The 21,316-nt window shown below is 40.5% G+C and overlaps 1 protein-coding gene across 2 annotated transcripts in view; it reads left to right on the top strand.

Moving 5' to 3' along the window:
- Window positions 1-19,356, top strand: part of tacc1 (transforming, acidic coiled-coil containing protein 1) — a 28,857-nt gene extending 9,501 nt beyond the window's left edge. Inside the window, exons 4-14 of one of the 2 annotated variants that reach the window (XM_034167057.1) lie at window positions 2,046-2,081; window positions 2,395-2,458; window positions 6,762-6,945; window positions 10,440-10,504; window positions 11,512-11,628; window positions 11,714-11,790; window positions 11,914-11,957; window positions 15,474-15,637; window positions 15,732-15,838; window positions 15,923-16,043; window positions 19,168-19,356. In XM_034167057.1, coding sequence (XP_034022948.1) covers window positions 2,046-2,081; window positions 2,395-2,458; window positions 6,762-6,945; window positions 10,440-10,504; window positions 11,512-11,628; window positions 11,714-11,790; window positions 11,914-11,957; window positions 15,474-15,637; window positions 15,732-15,838; window positions 15,923-16,043; window positions 19,168-19,233 — 1,045 coding nt within the window. In that variant the 3' untranslated portion in view covers window positions 19,234-19,356. The remainder of the gene's footprint in view (window positions 1-2,045; window positions 2,082-2,394; window positions 2,459-6,761; window positions 6,946-10,439; window positions 10,505-11,511; window positions 11,629-11,713; window positions 11,791-11,913; window positions 11,958-15,473; window positions 15,638-15,731; window positions 15,839-15,922; window positions 16,044-19,167) is intronic. The other variant, XM_034167058.1, reaches the window with a different exon arrangement.
- The last annotated feature ends 1,960 nt before the right edge of the window (window positions 19,357-21,316 follow it).

Raw genomic sequence — 21,316 nt, forward strand, 5'->3', positions numbered from 1 at the left:
ACATAAAAAGTTACATTTCCATTTATGCCATACAGAGCTTGTTGTTTCTCAAGATGACTCAGTGGCGTCGGTGGGGGTGGATTTCAGGTTTACACACTGACAAAATATTCTTCACACAGTGGTTGCATAAGCAAGACTTTCTGATGAGTTGAAACTAATCAAATCATCTCCTAACTACACATGGCATCCTGAAACAGTCACTTAAGAAAATGCTTCTTTTTAAAACACGTGAAACATAAAATGCAACACTTGCTTCAGAAATTGATTCATTGGTTTGAAACACTCAAAATACTGAATGAACCAATTGATTCAGAAAAAGATTCAATGTTCGGAACACTATGACTGACATTTATTGAAAAATGCAACCCCCAAAATGAATTTCCAGCTGTATCCCTGAGCTGACTCCATTATTTCAGTGGTGGGCACAGCTATCAAAAAAGTTAGCTTCAATATCCATTAATCCACTAACTGAAAGTTAACTTTTATAACGCTAAACCGATAAACCACTAAAAAATTTAGCGGAAGTTACCACTAACTTTTAGTATTGACTCTGTCATGGCTACATCGGATTACACTGTCGGCAACTGCCAGCAGGGGCTGCTGGGTAAATTCCCAGGATCACAAACACAAAACGAACGCATGAAAAATAAATAACTAAAAAATAAAACTCCAAACACTTTCATCATCTTTATCAAATGCAACACATCGCACTATTAGAAGTCACAGTTTATCTCTATGGGTTGCTGCGGACTTTACACCGAGCGCCCTCTGGTGGCCATTTCTGGCTGATGAAAACTGCCAACCTCAATACAAATACATACATACATTTGGTCACTTTTCAAAGGGGTCAGACTCGTCAATAAAGTCAATTTAATGTACAATGGTTCATTTCAGGTCAGCTTGGTGTATAAATCTCATTGTTTCAGGCAGTGAGAGCTGTCAGATGGCTGTTAGAAGCAAGTTAGAGACAAACCAGCTGATTTCAATCAATGCAACCCGAGGTGGTTTTCATCAGGCGGCCAGTCGTGGAAGTACGAATTCTCGCCTTCGGATTGGCCACTTCACCGGAAGTGACATGGCTCCGCGGCAACCCATATTATATATTTATAAACCGTTAACAGAGCTGCATTTACAAACACAAAACAAATGCATAAAAAATAAAATAAAATCCCAAACACAGTCATCATCTTTATAAAAAGCAGTAAATAGCAATATTAATAGTCACAGTTTATCTCTGTATTATATTTATAAACATATGAAAAGCTCAAATCTACACCTCACCTGTTGCATTGAGCTTCCCCATTGAAGAAAACCCACATAAGTTTTGTCTTTACATAAAAATACAGCAATAAGTGTCTTTTCGCTTTAAAAAAAGTAAAGATTTGCAAGTGCACGCTATCTTTAAAGTAGATTTACGCTACGGGAGCATCTCAACAGAACAACAAACAGGAACTAACCTATGATTTTAGAGTTTACAAACATTTTTGACCATTAAACTTTACTCACTTTCCCAGCAAAAAAAAAAAAGTTAGTGGACTGAAAGTTAGCTGAATTAAATTTAGCGGAAGCTAACTGGTCTGCTTATGGTTTTTCAAAGTTATCTGAAAAGCTAATCTGGCAATGAAAAAGTTAGTGTCGCTGATTAGCGGTTAGCAGATTAGCAGAACTGTGCCCACCACTGCATTATTTACATCCACTCCTAGTGGGATAGAGTCCAAACAGTGGTTTCAGCGCTGTTCCAAATGTTAAACGCAGCATACTGTCCACTGGTGCAGTTTTGCAGCAGGTTATAAATAGGCTCTACTGTATGTGCTGATAGCTGCAGCGGTTGAATTACTCTCAGCTTTGTTCAGGCTGTCCACATCAGACTTTAAACTCTATCTAGCACCTCTATTCGCTCACTCGCCCTCTATTGTCTCCCCTCTGCTTCCCATTGCCTCCTACTTCCTGTCCCTCACTTTATCCCTTTCATCCTTCACACTTCCTCCTCTTGTCCGTTATGTAACCCCTCAACCTTTGCTTTTGTCCATGTCTGTTGGCTTCAGGACATCTGATCAAGTCAAGCTTCTCTGTTTTCTTTTGTAAGTACTATCAGTGCTCTCTTTCCTGTCTGTCCGTTCATGCTTGATTCCCATTTTGCACTCACAGCACGTGCACTGTTGAAACCGACTGTTGAGCCATATGAATGTCTCCCATAATTCTGTATGACTCACAGGGCCGCCACATCACATGTGAACATGTTGTCCCATCTTGTGCTCATCACAGAATCTGAGCAGCACCAGTATGGCTGCATGTGGTCGCACCTCCTTTACTTAAAAAGCTTCATGCCTTGTTTAATTTTTAAGGATATCTGACTGTAACATTTGCATTGTCACCATGTGCTTGTTTTTGTAGGAACTCCTGCAAAGTGCAGAAATATGATGAAAGCCAGTCGTTGGTCCTGGACGTGTGTGCTCAGGTAGAGTGTGTCAGAGCTGTTTCACGTTACTGCGTTGACACAATAGCATTCATTATTCAGCAGCTATAAGCAGACGAGAGCATTGGCAGCTTCTCGGCTCTGCAGTGTCTGGCATGGTGACAGATCTGTGACTCATCACTTAACAGTCAAACTTTTATCTTTTTCTCCCATGTCCTCTCAGCACTATCATCACCTTCATCCTCAGGATATGCTCTAAGAGCCTGATACACTCAACCATGATAGCCACAGCGCAGTACGGTCAAATGAATATGGATTTCTTCTGAATATTGGTCTGTAATATTAAAAACAAACACACAGATTGGACACACACAGACATAAAGTTCAAAGTGAAAATATTGAATATGATGGTTTTTCCTCAAAGACAATTTTTTCAAGCATCCATATCACAGTCAATGATAAAGACGTGAAACAGCTGTAAAATATGAGCCTGAACCCACAAGGATGAAGGACGACACAACGCAATACCATGTTTAAAACTCAGCAGTTCCTCAGGTGGACAGATTATTTTCTAACAATTTGTGTGTTAATTCTGTTAGAATACCTACTTTATCATCTTTATCATATTATTTATAAGTAATAGTTGTAAGATGTTTGTTTGAGTCTGTCACATTTTTCAGTCTAATAATTTTTTACATACACCAAAAAATGACTCCCTCTTTGGCACCAGTTCCTTCATCAGTTCCCCAGTTGTAATAATGAGGTTTTGTTGAGGCCTTTAGAACTAGGGTGCATCTGGAAAGTATTCACAGTATCCCCACAGCATGATGCTGCCACCACCATGCTTCCCTGTAGGGATGGTGCCTGGTTTCCTCCAGACATGATGCCTGGCATTCACACCATAGAGTTCAATCTTTGTCTCATCAGACCAGAGAATTTTGTTTCTCATGGTTTGAGAGTCCTTTAGGTGTATTTGGGCAAAGTCCAGGTGGGCTCCCATGTGCCTTCACAGTCTTATTGCAGTTTGTGATGGCATTACAAAAAGTCAGTTAATCTATGGGTTCATGATATCGTCACAAAAATGATGTGCTTTTCGTAACAGGGGATTGAATTCATTTCGTGACGGGGGCATGAAGTGCGGTGTGACGGGGGGTCTTGGGGGTTATTGTTAGGGTTAAGGGAAGCGAGACACTTATGTGATGGTTATGGTTAGAGTTAGGAGAAAGGGGAGGGTTATAAATAGTAAAATAACAAAAAAAAGTCACGAAAAAGCGCCCCATTTTCATGATGGGGGCACGAGAAAAAACGTGAGGGCTTCCATCTGACCACTCTACGATACAGTCCTGATTGGTGAATTGCTGCAGAGATGGATGTCCTTCTCAAAGGTTCTCTTCTCTCCATAGAGGAATACTAGAGCTCTGACAGAGTGACCATCAGGTTCTTGGTCACCTCCCTGACTAAGGCCCTTCTCCCCCGCTCGCTCAGTTTAGATGGGCGGCCAGCTCTAGGAAGAGTCATGGTGGATCCAAACGTCTTCCATTTACGGATGATGAAGACCACTGTGGACATTGGGACCTTTAAAGCAGGAGAAATGTTTCCGTAAGGCACAAATCCTGTCTCTGAGGTCTACAGACAATTCCTATGACTTCATGCTTGGTTTGTGCTCTGACATGCACTGTCAACTGTGAGACCTTATATGTAGACAGGTGTGTGCCCTTCCAAATCATCTCCAATCAACTGAATTTGCCCCAGGTGGAGCCCAATTAAGCTGTAGAAACATCTCAAGTATGATCAGTGGAAACAGGATGCACCTGAGTTCAATTTTGAGCTTCATGGCAAAGGCTGTGAATACTTATGTAGATGTGATTTCTTAGGGTTTTGTTTTTTTTAGTTTTTTTTTTTTGTAATAAATTTGCAAAAATCCAGCAAAAAAAATCACATTGTCATTATGGGGTATTGTGTGTGGAATGTTGAGGACAAAAATGAATTTCATCCATTTCGCAATAAGGCTATAACATAACAAAATGTAAAAGTAAAGCACTGTGAATACTTCTGGATGCACTGTACATTTCATTCATTTCTGTGTGGTAACTTTGCTCTCCTTCTTCACTCAGGTAAAGTCTATAGTTTTATGTCATAGATTGTGCAGTGGCTAAGATTACTATGAATATTCTATAGATGCTCTATAAAATTAGGAACTGGGCTTGTGAAGACCCAAAATTTTGTTCCATAAGCCTGGCTTAATTGTTTAGATTTTTCTCCTGGTGTTAAATGTTAAAAGCTTCTTCCTGTTAGTCAGGAAGAAGCTTGTAAAGTAATTCCATTGACTTCTTGAATTTTCTGTACTGTGCAAAGAAGCATTCATCTTTGTGTGTTCACTGATATGTTGACTCACTGAAAATCTGAGATAAAATTTGAAATAAATATCTTGTTACCATCACTTCTGAATAATTTTAAATGGAAGTAAAGTAGACATTTGAAAGGACTTGACATGCAATTTATTTGTTTGGTGTTGCATCAGGAAGGGTATCTGGGTTAAAACTTTTGCCATATGCCCAATGTGGACCTGAGCTGCATGCACCGTGGTGACCCTGAACACCTGGACACAACCGAAAGACAAAAAATAATACACATATTATTTGATGAGACAGAATAGTAAAATGATGATGCTGGAGCAATTTCTGCTTTTTTTTTTTTTTTCCAAACCCAGATTTATGCACTGGGTCAGGAATCAGACGTACATACTAACCTCAGGTCACAAGGCCATTGCTGTCAACTGCTATAGCAGGGGTTTTAAACTTACAAGTCTGTGTCCAGTGTAACATTAGAGATTTGTGATGTCACAAGGCTTTAAATACTGGGAAACAGCTAAAAGGGAACCAAATCAGGATCTGCCTCAAAACTGAATCACCTGTTCTGTAACCTATAAGCACCATTCCTCCAGGAAATTTTGTTGAAACCTGTCATCTACCTTCTGAATTATAATGAGTTAGTTGCAGACAGGAATGATTGTATAACCCACGCTCTCCAGACAGTTAGCAGAGACAAATGGGTGACATGACTAGAGCCTGACCAATATATCGGCCGGCCGATATTAACGGCCGATATAAGGCCTTTTCAAAGTACTCACTATTGGCCAAAATTTTGCTGATAGAACGCCGATAATTTCTCATAAACAGAACAGTTACTGAAATAATGTTTGTGTCGGCAATGTAAAATGTCCTTGCACTGTTTGTCCAGTAGATGGAGTTCTGACTCCATTCAGCTGAGAGCTGCTTACACCCCTGCTTAAATGTGTTCATCACCACCCCTCATAGTTCGCCGTCACACTGCACTGATCGGCTGACAAAAGCATACAAGTAAGTTTATAAGGATCTATATCCTTATCCTGAACCTATATCTAAATTGTAACAACAAGATCAGATGTATTTCACAACTCTTTTTAAGGATATGTATTTGCTAATTTCACAAAGGTTTAATTCTTTATTGCATTTTTTGAACTTGAAAATTCTTCTCTGTTATAAAGTTAATTAATATGAGGACAAAGCTTTAGCTTTTAGCTCATACCTTTTTTGTTAAAGTCCAAAAAAGAACATTTTATTCATTAAAAAAATATTGGCTGATTTATCGGCTATCGGCAAATCAGCCGATTTATCGATTATCAGCATTTTTTCATCCAAATATCGTTATTGGCATCGGCCTCAGAAAATCCATATCGGTTGGGCTCTAGACATTACCTCATTTATGTCTGGCGCTCTGCATTAAAGGAGCTTGATTTTTTTCAGTCCTGGTGAGCAGAAATTCATGTTTCCATAGTTACTAAAATAATTCATATGAAGCAGGAAGCTGATTGTTGTTCCTAAAATAAAATACTTTTTCTTAAAAAAAAAAAAAAAATCCCTGCTAAAATTCATTACTCAGTTATGCTAATACACATTTGCACCACACAAAAGTACTGTATTTTTTATGTGAACAATATCTTTGATGTTCAGGATACACTGTATTTTAACATTTACTTTCTACAGGTGGTGTGAGTGAGAAATGGAAATGGACTGCAATTTTCCATCTGCAGCAGAAGCTCAAACCGCTTTACAATTAGGTCTCACATTCACACACCGATGTCAGGGTGCTGCCTTGTATGGCAGCACCCTGACATGCCGGAAGCAACAAGCCCATTGCTAAAGGCCCTTAGTGATGGTCTAGTCTGGCTGGGGTTTGAACTGAGGATCCCCTGGTCTGAAGTCCAACGCTTAACCACTGGACCATCACATCCCTCATAGAATAACTACAAAATAAGAAATCTTTTGAGCACGGCTCACACTGTATCTTGCTCCTTGTTCTTTAGGAGGAGGATGAGGTGATGGTTCAGACGCCAGAGATCACTCAGCGAGTTCATCACGCCACTGACGAGGAGAAGTTGGCTTCTACTGGTTTTTTGAGCCAAACGGACAGCCAGGAGGAAAGTGGAGAGCTGGAAAACAATAAAACAACAAAAAACCAGCCAGGCAGCAATAAATCTGTAGTGGAAGGTATGTTTGTCTTTAGGGAACTTTTATGTCATTTTACTATTGTTTATTTGCAGAAGCAGCAATGATAAACCAGACAATAAAGAGTACATGCAACATGAAAGAGATGAAATATGTAGATGAAACTTTAAAAAAAGGGTTTATAAGAAGATTTTTAAAATAAAGAATAATCATTTCGGTTAAAATTTTTCTGCATACTTTCAGGGACTGTGTACAATTTTGAATATAAAGGTCACCATCTGATGTATTGTACCAAAGTTAAGTATATTAACTGTATGCTCATTTTTGTATTTGGTCCTTTAAAGCATTTCTTTTGAAATATTTCTGTTACCTAAATTCCATGGCAAGGTCATGTTGTCATCACAACTCAAACCACATTGCATTGTTGCCATGCTCCGCCACACTGTTAGTCACTGTGAACAAGTAACATTACATATGAGACTGGCAGCGTGTTGTATTAAATGTTACGGTTTATTTGAGGAAACTGATATGAAGAATTATGACAGATTTGCATAATAATAAACAAGTTTGTACATTTACAGAAGCCAGTAATCCCTTCCATTGGGGGAAAAAGTTTACATCCATAAATCAGTGGGAGTGGCTGCCAAGCTAAAATCAGCTGGCGTGTCTGCTAAGCTAGATTTTAAATAACTCACCCTTCAGTGATCATATAAATATATTGCTTTTTGAAATTGAAATACCTCCCAAAATCCTTTGTTCTTCTACTAACAAACTGATTTTGAGTTTTAATACCACGATCGCTTCTGAAAGCATCAAAAGCGACAACAGACCCAAGCAATGAGCCAGCACTTCTATCTTTGAACATCTTGCCCCCTGCTGGAACTTCCTGTTTACTACTGGCTTCCAGCACAGAAGCAACTGAGAGAAGCCATAAAGCTCAGATCTACTCAATCACAATGCTGCCATCAGGCCGAGGTCTTGGAAAATAAAGCAGTGCTGAGTTATGGTTTGGTGTATAAATAAAATGAATACTGATAGAATAACTCTATTAACGTCAATTCTGTCATTTGTACAAAGTTAAAATATAACATATATCTTTTAATGTTGAATAATGCACTAATTCTGAAGTTTTGTAACAAACAGACAGATTGCAAAGGATTCTGGGTAAAATGTGCCTCCGCTAAACACTGATTGCTTGGTTGGTTGGTTGATTACGTTAACCAACACGTTAATGTGACGTTTGTCGTGTGTTGGTGTTTACAGATAAATGTGCTTTTGTAAAATATTCTATTTTTTTATTTGTAAAAACAGGTATTTAAAAAAAAACAACAAAAAAAGCCAAGTTGTAATTAGATAACCATCTGATATAACCGGTGTCAAAATAAATAGAACGCTGCCATGATCTACTGGTGCCAGTGCGAGTTTTGGCCCTTTTTCAGTTGATTTTTCATTGGTGCGAGAATTTTTTGGATCGCACCGAGTTTCAGGTTAATCGCGCGTCCTGCATCGTTTAGTATACATGGAGTAAGGAGCTGCGTTTAACATCTCACAACCACCTCTCGCACTGCCTGTGCAAACACCGCAGATCTGTCTTGTAATGTTTTTTTGTTGTTGTTGTCTTTTTTTTTTTTTACTTTGATGTCTCCCATCGAGAGTTTTTGTAAATTAAGTTTGAAAAAAAATCTTCCGCTTACGTTTTGCTTCTGGAAACACGAGTCCGATGTTGGGGGGGGGGGGTTGCATGCCGCAGAGTTGCTGCAGTTTAAACAGCACAGAGAGAATCCACAATGACAATTGTAAATGAACATTATACAACCAAAATGTACATTTTTATTTCTTTAGCTGCAGCAAGAGGCTGCAACAACTCTCTGATGTGCAAAGGATTATGGGATATCTCACTACTTAGGGGGAATACTGCCATGAACACTACTGGCCAGTAGATGGCAGTAGAGACCTTGAAAACTTGCCAAAACAAATATTCCAAAATAAATAATCCGTGTCTGCTACGTTTAATCTGCATGGAATTTAATAAACGCAAACCGAATTTCAGACATCCTATATATATTACTCTGGAACAAAGATGACAAGCAGTGTTGTAAAGGATAATAAGCACGACATTAAAGAGCAAACAAGAAGCGATTACAACTCACAGTGATTACAATTGAAAATAATGGAGAAGCAACCTGAGCTTCTTCTGGCATTTTTACATAAAACAAACACAATAACAATGTCTATAAACCTCGAGAATATATTCACGAGAGTTTTAGGCACAATATACAAAGAGTTTAATGCTGTTGTCCATGTGGAGCCTGATCAGAGCATCTCAAATGCATTTCTCCTGTTGTGAACTGTTACCCATAATGCACTGGCACTGCCAAGGCATGTCCACACTACAACCTTCAAAAATAGTGCAATACTTTAAAACTAAAACATATAGCTGATATTTCACTTTATAAAACCTTAGAAGTAACGTTAATTTAAATAACATGTCCGGAATTAGTTTGGTTAAAATTTTAACAATAAGTTAAAACTGTATGCCTCTGGATGACTTGGGTGATGTTGCCGGTAAGTTAGTATGGTGTCAAGCAAGGTTGGGTAGGATTACTTTGAAATGTAATCCAAAAGTAATCAGATTACAAGTAATCCAAACGTATGTACATACATGCATGTACCCAACCCTGGTGTCAAGAGCAATTATCCTGTGACCAGTTCTCCTCTGACTACAGAGGATAAAGCAGTTTCTCCTGGAACCATCTTTTCTCTGTTTACAGAAACTAGAGCTGTTTATCTGCTACAAAACATTTAACAGATAAGCGCTCAAATCTTTGATATCAGACTTAACATGTTTTTACTGTTAAAGCTTTATTTACTATGCCTGCAAATACACGATCTAAAAATTATCTGACCAAAATTTATCGGAAGATAATTGGTCCGCTGATGGTTTTCAAAGTTATCTGAAAAAATAAAAATAACATAAAATAATATAAATGTTTAACACGACTGCTAAAAGTGGAAAATCTGACATTTTTTTTAAATAAATAAATGGGATCTGGCTTTGGTTTGTTGGCTAAATGGCACAACTCTACTTCAGTAAGCGGACAAGCTGAGTGTGGCCTTCATGAAACAATGCAGTTTATTCTTTATTATCTAAAGAAAATAGCTCAGAAAGCCAGTACATCATAGGTCTAAATACTCATCATATCTGGTCTGTTTTAATTCTTCAAAGGTCGCCTTGATGAAATGAAATGACTGGAGTTTATGTGGAAGGACACAGTTTAGCTCAGGGAATGCATGGAACATGGTGTTCGGAAAACGTGCATGTTTGTGCAGAGAAGCATGTCTGGTCAAGTTGCAAACTCGATAATCTGATGTTAATAAAACCTGTAATGTTTTAGTTCACATGAATGTTGTTGCGGTAGATCACAGTTTGGATTCTTTTCTTTCTTTCTTTTTTATTCCATTGTGTCTGAGTAACCTATGACTTGACGGTCACTAAGCTCTCCATATAGTCAACTTTGTGTCAATTCCTCATTTAGGTCCTGAGAGCAAGATGGTAGAAAGTCTGAAGGAGGACGATGTCTCCTGTCTGAAAAATGATGCAGTAAGTCAACTCACATGGATAGACGTAATCGGCATGTTGGGTGAGAATACATTAACTGTGCTTCATCCCAATAGGGAAAAAGGAATTTTAACCACAAGGGAAATTGTACTTTTACATTTTCATATTGTTACACTGCGGCATCATTTATTTCCCAAGACAGGCATTAAATCTTTGATCCTGTTTTATCTGTGCAGTATTTGTGTAAGAATGTCATAAATGCATATTGGAGATACAAATGTTTAATTGTTAAAATCAACTCAAATGTCAACACTTTTGCCAGAATCTACAAAACACCTTTTTTGTTTAGAGTTCAAACGAAATAGTCCCATACCTTTGATGCCTTCTGTCTTTGGGAACTTTTACCAAGCTCCTTAGCAATGATTTAAGAAAAAAAAAAAAAAAACAGAGCTGACAGATGGCTTTAGTGACATTTCTCCCTTCTCCAACTGCACACAGTGAGACAAGTCAGTTGTTCCATTGTTCATCCAGTTGGTAACTGGATGAAGACACCTGACAGAGCTGATCTGCTCTGAGGCGATCAGAGACAAATGGGAAATGTGCAGTACTTTGGGTCTTGAGAACCAGGATTGGGAAACTTTTTCAAAGCTAACAGAGGAGCCCTGTGTGCAGAATGTACGTGCATCCTGTGTGAGGCCATCTGTATATTATGCACTGTAAATAGTAGAAAAACTTTGGACTTTACACCAGATTTGGTGATCTGTGACACATATGACGATCTGTTGCCCCATGATACCAGTGCACCAACACCACACCTGACCAGACCTCATTTTTAGACCCATATACATCTGGACACACAAGCACAGCTACTTAATGATGTGGACACTAGGCATGAAAATGGCAACTACATTTGTTGTGAACGAGTGATGACACTTGTGCTGCGTTGTATCGGGGTACAAATACTTGAAGCAGCAAAATGTTAACTTGTAATAAGCCAGCCATAATGTGGCCAGACACAGCTCACGGGCAGCTTTCTTTGTTTTCTGTAGAATGAAACATGCGTGACCCCAACAGCAAAGACGGTGGACACTGAGGCCTCAGACTCAACAAGCACATCTCTGAGTGAAATGGACAAGGCCGCAGTGCTGACTCTGATCAGAGAGGAGGTATGTAAAGTCAAATTCATGATTATATACATTAGATGCAAATACGCCACTTTATTCCATGTTCTTATATTCTGTCTTCAAATAGATCATTACTAAAGAGATCGAGGCCAATGAATGGCAGAGAAAGTTCGAGGAGAGCAGAGCCGAAGTTTTAGAAATGAAGTATGAAGCTTTACTCTTTCTACTTGTGTTCCATTCACAAAACATCATAGTGCAGTTCTACAAAAAATAATGTATGTTGACAAAGTTTAACATTCAGTAAACTTTCTGTTTTTGCCTTGTTAGGAAAATAGTTGCTGAATATGAAAAAACTGTTGCACAGCTGATTGGTAAGTTGCTGCCCCCTGGTGGTGGGATGTTTTTGTTCTCATAACTTTGAAACCATAGTCAGAATCACTTTTTTTTATAAATAAGTTTTTTGAAGTTACATATAAATATTGAGAGTCATGTATTGGAATTTTTTTGGTTGGTTTCCAAAATGTAGCTGCACATTTATGCAGAACTGGAAGTGCAAAAAGATATACACAAAGAAGGCGCTACTCACTTGAATATCATTCATTCTGAATTGCAAAACTGCTGGAGTGAATTCCCAATATAATATTCAGACTGATGAAAGGACATATTGTTACTGATTATTAATATGATCATTTTATTATTGCAGTAGCTGTGGTATTTATTAGGTCTGCATCTCAATGGAGAAAAAGTAACAATAATACAAGTACATTTTGTTAAAATAACTGTGACCCTTAACAGGACATAGCTGGTTCAATAAATGAATGAATGAATGAGGTGTTTGCTATTGTGCATTACTTTTTTGAGACTTGAAGTCATTCTTTCGGGTTTGTTGAGCTGATTCCATACAGTAACTCCACCACTGAGGGTGTAGTTATGATTGTGTTCTTTTAACTCCAGCATTACTTATGACACCAGTTATGTGAAAATATTGCTTGTTTTCAAAGGAAACTTCCATGACATTTTGGTCATTTTCCAGATGTAGAAACAGAAGTTATCTTTATTCTTTTTCCTTCCCACTGTAGCCAAGTGCTTGCTCACAGAGAGTCGTTTTGACCGTTGGGGTTTTACATAATTATTGTATGGTCTTGCCGTACAATATAAAGTGCCTTGGGGCAACTGTTTGTTGTGATTTGGCGCTATATAAAAAAATTGATTGATTGATTGATTGATTCTCATATATGTGAATACTGCGAATACATTCCGGATGCACTGTGTGTGTGTGTGTGTGTGTGTGTGTGTGTGTGTGTGTGTGTGTGTGTGTGTGTGTGTGTGTGTGTGTGTGTGTGTGTGTGTGTGTGTGTGTGTGTGTGTGTGTGTGTGTGTGTGTGTGTGTGTATATAAGGTATTCACAGCGCTTCAGTTTTTCCACATTTTGTTATGTTATAGCCTTATTCCAAAATGGATGAAATTCAAACCCCCACCCCCCTTTCCAATTTCTACACATAATACCCCATAATGACAATGTGAAAAAGTTTTTTTTTACCAAATTTATTAAAAATTTTAAAAACTAATAAATCACATGTACATAAGTATTCACAGCTCCAAATTGAACTCACGTGCTCACTGACATCCTTGAGATGTTTCTACAGCTTAATTGGAGTACACCTGGGGTAAATTCAGTTGATTGGACATGATTTGGAAAGGCACACACCTGTCTACATATTAGGTCCCACAGTTGACAGTGTATGTCAGAGCACAAACCAAGCATGAAGTCAAAGGAATTGTCTGTAGACCTCCGAGACAGAATTGTCTCTAGGCACAAATCCAGGGAAGGGTACAGAAACAGTTTTGCTGCTTTGAAGGTCCCAATGAGCACAGTGGCCTCCATCATCTGTAAATGGAAAAACCACCAGGACTTGTCCTAGAGCTGGCCGCCCATCTAAACTGAGCGATCAGGGGAGAAGGGCCTTCGTCAGGGAGGTGACCAAGAACTTGATGGTCACTCTGTCAGAGCGCCAACATTCCTCTTTGGAGAGAGGAGAACCTTCCGGAAAGACAACCATCTCTGCAGCAATCCACTAAATAGGCCTTTATGGTAGAGTGGCCAGATGGAAGCCACTCCTTAGTAAAAGCCTGGAGTTTGCCAAAAGGCACATGAAGGACTTTTAATGGAATTTTTGCTTCTTTGGTTTGTTGTTGTTTTATTTATTTATTGGGGGGAGATATTTTGTCTTTTTAGTCTTGTCAACTTAAGCTTTCATACACCCAACAAAAAGGGAATGTACCACTTTTTAATCACAGCCTCAGAATGTAATGCACAGCAACAACTTGACTATTAATGTCCCAGGTGAGTTTATTTCAAATTTCACCATTTTATTTTTACATTGGTGACATTGAACCTTGTGTAATGCCAGTGGTGTGTCTCAGAATTGATCATATCACTGGTAATTCCACTGAATATCATTTAAAGCCTGTTCATGAGTTGCACGACACATGAAAGAAACAGTGACACACGTGAGTTTTCAGTGGTGGTGGCATGAAAGTGCTATGACATCTTCATAACCGTGTATATATACAGTGTATGTTCATAACCTAACCAGGAGGTTGCAGGTTCAAACGCAACCTGGAATCTTTGGTCTTCTGATAAACAATGGAAACAGTGAGAGAGTGAGAGTTTTAAATCCAAACTGTGCAAAGTACACGCCATAATGCTGAAAAGATATTTTCTTATGTCAAGATATTGTTGAAAGTGTAACTTCAATTTTGAGCTAGTGAGAAATACATAAACACCATGTTAATTTTAACACTATAAAAGTTGAATTAACACAGAGGATTTTGACCACAATAAGCACAAATGATCCCATCGAAAGAGTGGGTCCTGTTTGGTACCTGGCTGGGAGACTGTTTGGGCTCATCAGAAACTGAGTGTTTCCCCATGTCGAACTGGAATTGTGTCAAGAAAGGGATCCAGTGTAAAACTTGTGCTAAATCCAAATACTACTCTGTAGTGGATCCTTTGCAGTGATCCTAAACAATCATGGGCAGCAAAAAAGAAAGAAAGAAAGGAAAAAAAAGGATATTTATGGACCAGCTCTTTACCCTCGTAAGGATGATAGAATGGACGTGAGAGTATGGCCAGCAGGTCTACATGTGTTTTGCGGACTTGTAGAAGACATATGACCGGGTCCCTCAAGATGTCCTGTGGGAGTATCGAGTACCAGAACCACTGCAACGTATGATCCAGTCTCTGTACAACTAAAGTAGAAGCTGTGTCCGCATTCTTGGAAGCACATCAGTCATGTTCCCAGTGGGTGTTGGACTCTACCAGGACTGTCCCTTGTCACCAATCCCATTTGTGAAGTTCATGGATGGCATTTCAGGGCACAGTCAGGAACTGGATGGTGCCCAGCCCGGTGACCTCAGAATTGCATCTGTGCTTATTGCAGATGATATCGTTCGATTGGCTTTATCGACTGTGACCTCCGATGTACACTGGACAGTTTTTGAGGACAAGTGTGAAGCGACTGAAATGAGAATCAGGACCTCCAAATCTGAGATCCTGGTCTGTCAGAAAAGGGTGGCTTGTCCCCGCTGGGTCAGGGGAGAGTTACTGCCTCAAGCAGGGAGTTTAAGTTAGCTCTAGGTCTTGTTGACAAGTTGGCATACGTTGGAGCATGACCGGACCATCGTGGTGAAGAAAGAGCTGAGCCAGAAGGCAAGACTCTTGATTTATCAATTGATCATTCAAGTGGATAACCCAAAATGTTTTGAGTGGAACTGATTTCTTAGGCTTCACGGTGTGCTGAGGTTGTACAATTGTTGGCGTTTCTTTCACATCTGTAAGATGAGCTGTGAGTGCTCTGACTTTGTGTCTCTTCTGTCATTTACAGAGAATGAGCAGCAGCAGAAGGCTCTATCTTGCAACAAGACTGTCAGGCAGTTGACTTTGGAGAGAGATCAGGCCCTGGCTGACCTCAACTCTGTGGAGCGCTCCTTCTCTGACCTCTTTAGGAGGTACGAGAACATGAAGAGTGTACTGGAGGGCTTCAAGAAGGTGAGCAGTGTAGCCTAATTACTAGATGCTGTGTAGTCCATCTTTACAAAACAGCTACATCACTAGATACTGTCTACAAATTATTTTTATCCAGAATGAAGATGTGCTGAAGAAGTGTGCACAGGAGTACCTAATGAGGATCAAGCAAGAGGAGCAGAGATACCAAACCCTCAAGATACATGCTGAAGAAAAATTGGACAAGTAAAAATCCTATTTCCCAATCATCAATAAATATTTTTGGAGTCTTGGACTTTTAGTGATTCACTCTTGTTGCGTGTTCAACAGAGCGAATGAGGAGATCGCACAAGTACGTGCCAAAGCCAACGCTGAGAGCGTCGCACTAAACGCCAGTCTGAGGAAGGAGCAAATGAAGGTGGAGTCTCTCGAAAGAGCTGTCCTTCAAAAGGTAGGATGGCTGTGCAAGTGAGTAAAATGATTTGCATCAGTGTGTGTAACTGTACATGTTTAAGGTTGGAACACTGGTACAAAACTAACGGATTTGGGCAAGGTTGGCGTTATTGCTTGGAAATTTGGATTTACATTGACTGTTTATATTTTTTGAGGTTGTCATGTGCATAAACCATTATCCAGTCAGGTCCATAAGTATTTGGACAGTAACACACACGCACGCACACATACACACATCTGTACACCACCACAGTGGAGTAGAAATGAAACAATGAAGCAGTTTTTATATTGTAGATGTTCAGCTTTAATTTTTATTTTTAATTTGGAGGTTAACAAAAGTATTGCGTTACCTGTTTAGGAATTACAGTCATTGATATACATAGGCCCTTCATTGTCAGAGCCCACAAGTAATTTATAAAATAAAAAAGAGGATTATTGGTAATACAAATGCAGCCACTCTGCTTTGTGTAATCCTGATCCCGTCAGACCTCAGAAGCTAAGTACGCTAGGTCTTGATTTGTACTTGGACGGGAGACCTCTTCAGAAGAACCAGGCCTATGTGTGTTTCTCCAGGTAAAACTGGCGATAGTTCTGGAATGGCATCAGGTGTACAATTTGTGTCAAATCCCGATGCAGGTCTGTACTGGATCCATTAATGTGACCCTCAAGAAAAACAGGGACAGCCAAAAGACAAACAGCAACATTAAACATTATTGTTGATACAAATCATCACTTTTACCACTAGCTTGTTTTAAACAAGTAATGAGATGATACCTGATCACTTCCAAGACACAGAATATGTCTTGGACTTCATTTCCATCAGTCAGTTAGAAATATAAACACTATGGTACTGTACGGTAAATCTGTCTGGATTAGGTAGTTCTCAAAAACAGAGTGACCACACAACAAAGAGACTACAGAGGGAAGCCACCAAGACATCCATGACATGTGTGACGGAGGTTTAGACATCTATGGCTATGACTGGATAAACTGTGCATCATGCAGCTTTTCTCAGTTGCATCAGCACTCACAGCTTCATGGTGAAGCAGAACAGAGATGAATTTTCATACAAGAAGACAGATCAAATCTGGGCTCACGCCTCTCATGTTTTGTATCTTCTTGGCAAACTCACTGAAATTTCACATCTCATTTTTAAGAAAATTTTTCTCTGTTATGCTCCTGATTCAGCAATGGATTTGTATTTTAAAACAGTGTATGTACCATCATTAAGTGCATAATATAAGCTCTACTAGACCATTGCTCAATCCAGTGTGCAGACATGAGTGATTCATGAGGCTTCAGACGTATGGAGACTAGTCTTCATTAGGTAACAGTATATAGATTCAAAGCAAACAACAGTACATCACACCCTGTAAGAGCTTCATGACACACAAGTGCATATCAACAATAACCAGAGAGTGTGTGCCAATTTACAGGGGCATAACACTACTCAGCCTCCCTGGTAAAGTCTACTCCATGGTGCTGGAAAGGAGGGTTCGGCCGATAGTCGAACCTCTGATTGAAGAGGAACAATGCAGGTTCTGTCCTGTTTGTGGAACAACCAGCTCTTCACTCTCACAAGGATCCTGGAGGGTGCCTTGGAGAATGCCCATCCAGTCTACTTGTGTTTTGTGGACTTGGAGAAGGTGTATGATATTGTGGGAGGTGCTGCGGGAGTATGGAGTGAGGGTGTCCCTTCTCAGGACCATCCAACCTCTGTGCTCACAAAACAAGAGCTGTGTTTGGGTGCTCGGCAGTAAGTTGGACTCGTTTCCGGTGGGGGTTGACCTCTGCCAGAGCTGCACCTTGTCACCAATCCTGTTTGTGATATTCTTGGACAGGATATCGAGGCGTAGTCAGGGGGAGGAGGATTTCCAGTTTGGTGGGCTCAGGGACTCATCACTGCTTTTTGCAGATGATGTGGTCCTGTTGGCTTCATCGGCTGGTGACCTCCAACACTCACTGGATCGGTTTGCAGTCGAGTGCGAAGCGGCTGGGATGAGGATCAGCACCTCTAAATCTGAGGCCATGATTCTCAGCAGGAAACTGATGGATTGCCTACTCCGGGTAGGGAATGCAGTCTTACCCCAAGTGAAGAAGCTGAAGTACCTCAGGGTCTTGTTTACAAGTGAGGGGACAATGGAGTGTGAGATTGGCCGGAGAATCGGTGCAGCAGGGATGGTATTGCATTCACTGTACTGTACTGTTGTGACGAACAGGGAGCTGAGCCAAAAGGCGAAGCTCTCGATCTACTGGTCAGTCTTCATTCCTACTCTCACCTATGGTCATGAGGGTTGGGTCATGATTGAAAGAACTAGATCGCAGGTACAAGTGGATGAAATGGGTTTCCTCAGGAAGGTGGCTGGTGTCTCCCTTAGAGATAAGGTGAGAAGCTCAGTCATCCATGAAGAGCTTTGAATAGAGCTGCTACTCCTTTGCATTGAAAAGAGCCAGCTGAGATGGTTCAGGCATGTGGTAAGGATGCCCCCTGGGCGCTTCCCTAGGGAGGTGTTCCAGGCACGTCCATCTGGGAGGAGACCCCGGGAAGACCCAAGACTAGGTGGAGAGATTATATCTCCACACTGGCCTGGGAACACCTCGGGATCCCCCAGTCAAAGGTGGTCAGTGTGACCCAGAAAGGGAAGTCTGGGGTCCCCTGCTGGAGCTGTTGCCCCCGTTACCCAATCCTGGATAAGCAGTTGAAGATGAGTGTTAAGTAAACAATGACTGCTACGAGTGGAAAATAAAAGTAAAGCATGTTAAAACCATGATGAGCAAAAATAAAATGACTATTCATTGAAGACACAGATCTTCTCATGAAAAATGTAATAATTAAAAATTTATATATATATATATATATATATATATATATATATATATATATATATATATATATATATATATATATATATATATATATATATATATATATATATATATATACATATAAAACTTAGATAAACTGTGCATCTGGCAACGTGTCTGTTACATGATCATTTATACAGCTTCATGGTGGAGTCCTACAACCCAGATGCCCAGTTTACCCAGGATTTTGACAAACTCCCATGAAACTTATCTTTACCACCAGTAATGAAAAATCTGCCTCTTTCTGTCCGTCACAGAATCAAGAGATCGAGGAGCTCACCAAGATCTGTGATGAACTGATCGCAAAACTTGGACCAGAATGAACAGTTGTCAAACCCATGAACACTTCTTCGTTATCAGAGGTGTGTTTCCTGTAGTAGTCCTGTAGAGTTCTTCGCTGTAAGGCAGGGGTGGACCTGCAGAAAGAAACATTCATGGGGTGGCAAGAGGATAGCATAGAGACTTTAAAGGGTTTTTTTATACACACACAAACATATAAAGGATGTGCATGACAAAATTTGAACCATTAGTGAGCCTTCAGCCAGGTTTGCTATCTAGCAAACATTGTATGTGTATTCCACTTGTCTTGCACTTTTCTGATTATTCTGATAGATGAACTGTACATTTTATGTCTTTCCTTCATGCTTCTGTTGACTGCAAGTGAAGTCACGAACAACTCTGCATGGTGTTGTGGAAGTCGCTACCGCTTTCTTCTAACAGTCCCATGCTTTTGGAATACGTGGCCCTCTGATCTGCACATGTGCAACAGAAAGCAAACATGCACAATGTCTGGCGTACATGCACATATAAGTACAAGAGGACTGAGTATTTTGTAGTCCAGTCGCTTCAGACAAAAAGTTGTGGGTTTTTTTTTCTTTCTACGAGGTCTGTTAGAAAAGTATCCGACCTTATTATTTTTTTCAAAAACCATATGATTTGAATCACGTGTGATTGCGTCAGACAAGCTTGAACCCTCGTGCGCATGCGTGAGTTTTTCCACGCCTGTCGGTTGCATCATTCACCTGTGAGCAGGCTTTGAGTGAGGAGTGGTCCAGCCCCCTCGGCGGATTTTCATTGTCAGGAAATGGCGGAATGATTTGGGCTTTTTTTCCATCAGAATTTTTTCAGAAACTGTTAGAGACTGGCAGCTGGAAACCATTCAAAAAATTGATCTGGCTTTCGGTGAAAATTTTACGGGCTTCACAGAGAATAAGGACTGTTACTACAGCTTTAAGGACGGCTTTAAGTACGCTCGGCGCGCCACGCTCCGTGCCACCATCGAGAGCCACAAACCACCGGATCATTTCTAAACGGATGGCTCTGTGGAGCCGGACCGTCGTGTGCACTTTCTCTGGTTATCACAAGAGCTGGACATCAACCATTTTCCGGCAGATTTCACTTTTAACAAGAGCGTTTGTCATGGAAAGCCAAGCGGAGGCTTCGCGCGTCACGACCGATTTGCTGATGGAGCGAGACAAAGGAACACCTCCATTTTGGACTCACAGGACGGCTTTGAGGTGGCGTTCAGACAGCTGTCGGTGGTTTTTCCATCGAGTGATTATCCGAGAAATTGTGGATGTGCCTGGACATGCCAGAACATGTCCCGTGAGGCTTCATCACAGCGTTGCTTTGCACCATGCGGCACTGCCGCGACGCGCGGAATTCCTCCGCACGTCTGTCTCAATGTGCCGAAAAAGTGCTGATGTCCACTTCTTTTCACAATTCCTGTGCTAGTCAGACGACGTCCCGGATAAAACACAGCGTCCAGTTTGGAAATGAATGGCACATACCACTGTTACAGGAGTTTTTGTCATGGAAAGAGGAGCGGAGGCTTCGTGCGTCGTGGCGGTGCCGCATGGCGCACAGCAACGCCGTGATGAAGCATCACGGGACATGTTCTGGCATGTCCAGGCATATCCACAATTTCTCGGATAATCACTCGATGGAAAAACCACGGACAGCTGTCTGAACGCCATCTCAAAGCCGTCCTGTGAGACCAAAACGGAGGTGTTCCTTTGTCTCGCTCCATCAGCAAATCGGTCGTGACGCGCGAAGCCTCCGCTCGGCTTTCCATGACAAAATCTCTTGTTAAAAGTGAAATCTGCCAGAAAATGGTTGATGTCCAGCTCTTGTGATAACCAGAGAAAGTGCACACGATGGTCCGGCTCCACAGAGCCATCCGTTTAGAAATGATCCGGTGGTTTGTGGCTCTCGATGGCGGCACGGAGCGCGGCGCGCCGAGCGTCCTTAACGCCATCCTTAAAGCTGTAGTAACAGTCATTCTCTGTGAAGCCCGTAAAATTTTCACCGAAAGCCAGATAAATTTTTCGAATGGTTTCCAGGTGCCAGTCCCTAACAGTTTCTGAAAAAATTCTGATGGAAAAAAAGCCCAAATCATTCCGCCAT

Source organism: Thalassophryne amazonica, chromosome 3, assembly GCF_902500255.1.
Source record: "Thalassophryne amazonica chromosome 3, fThaAma1.1, whole genome shotgun sequence".
Taxonomy (NCBI): Eukaryota; Metazoa; Chordata; class Actinopteri; order Batrachoidiformes; family Batrachoididae; genus Thalassophryne; species Thalassophryne amazonica.